Source organism: Cibotium barometz, chromosome 60 (genome assembly GCF_041138505.1).
Source record: "Cibotium barometz isolate CiBa-2024 chromosome 60, ASM4113850v1, whole genome shotgun sequence".
Lineage (NCBI taxonomy): Eukaryota > Viridiplantae > Streptophyta > Polypodiopsida > Cyatheales > Cibotiaceae > Cibotium > Cibotium barometz.
Window position 1 is genome coordinate 2,644,216 of NC_141105.1, and position 3,712 is coordinate 2,647,927.

At 45.1% G+C, this 3,712-nt stretch overlaps 1 protein-coding gene across 1 annotated transcript; it reads left to right on the forward strand.

Moving 5' to 3' along the window:
* The first annotated feature begins 648 nt into the window (after nucleotides 1–648).
* LOC147604872 (uncharacterized) lies at nucleotides 649–3,463 on the forward strand. Its single transcript, XM_086793776.1, has one exon. The coding sequence runs from the start codon at nucleotides 837–839 to the stop codon at nucleotides 3,243–3,245; it is 2,409 nt and encodes an 802-aa protein (XP_086649902.1). The 5' UTR covers nucleotides 649–836; the 3' UTR covers nucleotides 3,246–3,463.
* The last annotated feature ends 249 nt before the right edge of the window (nucleotides 3,464–3,712 follow it).

Consider the following 3,712-nt stretch of genomic DNA (forward strand, 5'->3'; position numbering starts at 1 on the left):
GGCGTTTTCAAATACCTCTTGAACGCATGTTGTATCTATGATTTCTGTATACTGCACTCCCCGGGTTGAAGCCCTTCCAAAAATATGGAATAAGGAAGTACATGGTTAGGTTGTAACTAGCATTGTAGCATAGTTAGCCTCCTTTTCGTTGCATATTGGTTGTCCTGCTTGGTGCTCCTTCTCGTTCACTATACTTGACATATCGACTTGCCAATTTGAGAAAGAGGCTTCATGTGGGCCCACTAACTTGCTACATGGGTTGTGCTAGTTGTGTTGTATGGGTGAACGGGGTTACACCCTCAGCTATGCAACGTTTATTCTCATCTAGCATATTGACCATGTAGCTTTGCTTGACCCTAGAAATCCAACTAAGAAACTCCTCTAAGACCTATAGTGTTTATGGTCATAACTTATGAAAATGCTAGCTTCATAGTCATTTACTACCTTAACACAAGAAATATTTTCCCTTTGTTGAGGTGAGGAAACGTGCATTCCAATCGCGCTCGCCATGGCCATAGGATCCTATTGTGTCTTGTTTTATAATCACAACAATTTTACAACAGGCTGAAATGCCAGGCAGATAGGCGGACAAGTGTTGATATTGCCTAAATAAAAAGGAATGCCATTTCTATTTTGAAATTTGGACCTTACAAAAATACACACCGAGTAATTAATTAATTACAGGGGTCGCCGACAGGGAGGGGGCTCCTATCGTCGAAACAACCTGTGGAAGATCATCGTCTCCGGCATATGCGGCTGTTTCATGCGGCGCCCATTCATGCTGTGCTTGTGGGTTAAATCGCCCTTTGTCCGCCGTTCTTGTGGGTTTTGAAGCCATGGCGACCCTTCTCCCAGGAAAGAACGAAGCTGATAAATTCAACCCTAGATTCATAGATTTTATTTTAAATTCTGAGCCTGAGAGAGCAACAATCACCAGAGATCAGGAGAGCTTTGCGGCGTTCTTGCAATCATTGGGTATAAGACTTGACTTGGAGTCTGTGGACTGCAGCGATCCAAGATCTTGTCTGGAACGCTTAGCAAACTGCCAAACCTATGGCGATGTTCTGGGCCTTTTCCCTGCTGTCAAGCGAAAGGATAAGGATGCTTTGCTTCAGCAGAAGATCTGGGATCAGGACATGGAGGCTGCAAAGCGTGCCTGGGATACTCAGTACGTCGCTCCAGACAAGGCACTTACCCATGTGGCTCAGCAGTTGCAGGATTATGCCAGTTCATGGAACCGCAATGAGAGGTATGCGCCGCTGGTTGCTTTGGTTCAAAGCAGCGGATGGGGCAAGTCAAGATTGATTTGCGAGCTGTGGCGGAAGGAGTTCTATGTTTTTTACATATCATGCATGGGAAAGGAGCAGACTGGGTTCCCCAGACGCACTGAGCAGCTAGCAGACATTATGCAGAACCCACAGTCCAGTGAGAAAACCCTTGTGGCACTTGTTGCTAGCATCATGGCAGTCTTCAATCAGCATACTGACATGACATGTGAAGCATGGATACACGCACAGGAGAAAGGACAGTCCCTCCAAACTGAAATATTCAATCAGTTCCAGCAAATTCTCAGATCTTTAGAATTTCCAGAATGGGATGAAGAAAAGTATGAGCAGTTCTTCAAGGAAGACATAAAGAAGCTGGAGAATAAGAGGCTTCTTTTGTGTGTAGACGAAGCAGGAGAGCTAGGTGACAATTTTACGAAGTTCAGGAGGTCATTAAGAAGTATCCCGAGAGGCAGCAGCTTTTTCAGTCTAGTGCTGGGCACTGATAGAAAAGTGGCAGACCTAGCAGCAGCAGCAGAGGAAGATGCAAGTGCACGTGTGAGATTGGCTCACCCTTTCACTGTCTACCATCCCATTTATTTGATTGGAAAGAGTGATATTCTTGCCCAGGCTAGCAGCAGTGAGGATGATGTAAGCACAGATCCTACACATGTGATACGATATGGGAGGCCACTCTGGGCAGCATACTATGATTCAGTCGACACAACTGACAAGCTGGGCGCAACCATTCTGTTGGCAAAGATGAAATTGCTTGGGAAGAACATTGATATCACAAAGCCAGGCTGGGTGACTCGGGACATAGCAATAGCTGTTTTTGCCTGTATTGTGGGATTAGATGTGGTTGCGTGGGGGACTCTTCCACAGCAACTTGTGGCAAAGCACATGAGAACTATCGTGAAGATAACAGAGGACAGGCGAAGAGTCTACACGGCAGCGGCTGTGGAGCCGGCTCTCGCTGCTGGTGCTGCTAAGTTGCTGCATGCCGAGAATGATAAATTTCTGGGTGATTTTCTAGACAAGCTGACGGAGGTTTGCCTAGATGGCTTGGTGCATGAAGGTATTAGGGGGGAGATGGTGGCCAGGATTATTATCATGCTAGCTATGCATGAGTGCACAAAGAGTAAAGACTACATCCAACCTGTGACGATGGCCACCTTCTTGAATGCCATGTTTGGGAGCGGTGTTGTGGAGGAGTTGAAGGCTAATCTTGTGAACACGGAAACAACTCTTTTCTTCAACTCTTTCACCGCAACGTCTGTGGAATTTTCTCAGCAACTATTGGAGAGGGCCTTTGTTAGGTGTACTGCACTAGTTGTGAGGAGGAATGAGCGCGTTCTTGACTTTGCCCTTCCTGGTCGTTTTGGCCCCTCGCCAGTTGGCCCTCGTGAGCGTCCTGTGCTGCCTAGAGCTGCGAAGGTCATTCAGTGTCAAAACCAGGCAGTTTTTCATGGGACTACTTCCATTATAGGACAGATCAAAAACCAGAGGAATGAGCGGTCCTTCAACCGAGAAATAGAAGATCTTCAGGATGATACAAGGGCAGCAGAATTTTTTTTCCAAATTGGCCACAGAGGGAAGCCTGATGTTAAAGTCAATCATAACACTGTAGTGGCCTATGGCCTTTCTTCCTTCAAGCACCTTCAGTCGAAGAATATGCGAGATGCAAATGTTCTTCCTAAGTTGCTGCAGCTCTCTAGGACTTGTGAGGACATATTTAAGGATGCTGGTTGCGATGAACAGGATTTGTTACTTGACATGATCCCTATGGGATACAATGTCAAGCCATTCATAGAGGACGAGATGGGAGAGCATGAAGAGGAGGGCGAGATGGGAAAGGATGATGACAAGGGAGAGGATCAAGAGGGTGATGACAAGGCAAAGGATGAAGACAGGGGAGGTGTGATATGGATGACATGGAAGGAAACAGGAAGGAGGACACAAAAGAGGAGGCATGTGTGAAATTAACTAGCATTATTGTATGACTTTGCTCCCTTTGGGTATGAGTTTATAGAGGCAAGAAAGCATAGGCACTTACCCTCTCTACTTCTTACATGCTTTTCCTCGCTGCACGCAAAAGAGCTTGTTTGATTAGTTGCCTCATGAAGTTTAGATTCAGAAGAGAAGCATAGATCTTGTTTGCTGTTTGTACTTGAGGAATTTAGCTTTATTCCTGAGCATTTCACGGTGTTTTGAAACTTTTTGAAAGTTTGTCATGTTAGGTGATGGTCTCTTGCAAGAATTTAAGATGGTTGTTTTTTTGTTTTTTGTTTGCTTTGGCTCAGCTACCTGTCTTAGTATAGTAGAATGGTCTCTTGCAGGAATTTAAGATGGTTGTTTTTTAGTTTAGTTTATGTTGTGACTGGATGCATATATTCTTTTTCTCCACACTTTGAATGGGGGCCTTCTAAAAATTGATTCCTCTACAT

Excerpts from the sequence above, each read along its gene's own strand:
- LOC147604872 (XM_086793776.1), top strand. The coding sequence starts at position 837 with ATGGCGACCCTTCTCCCAGGAAAGAACGAAGCTGATAAATTCAACCCT.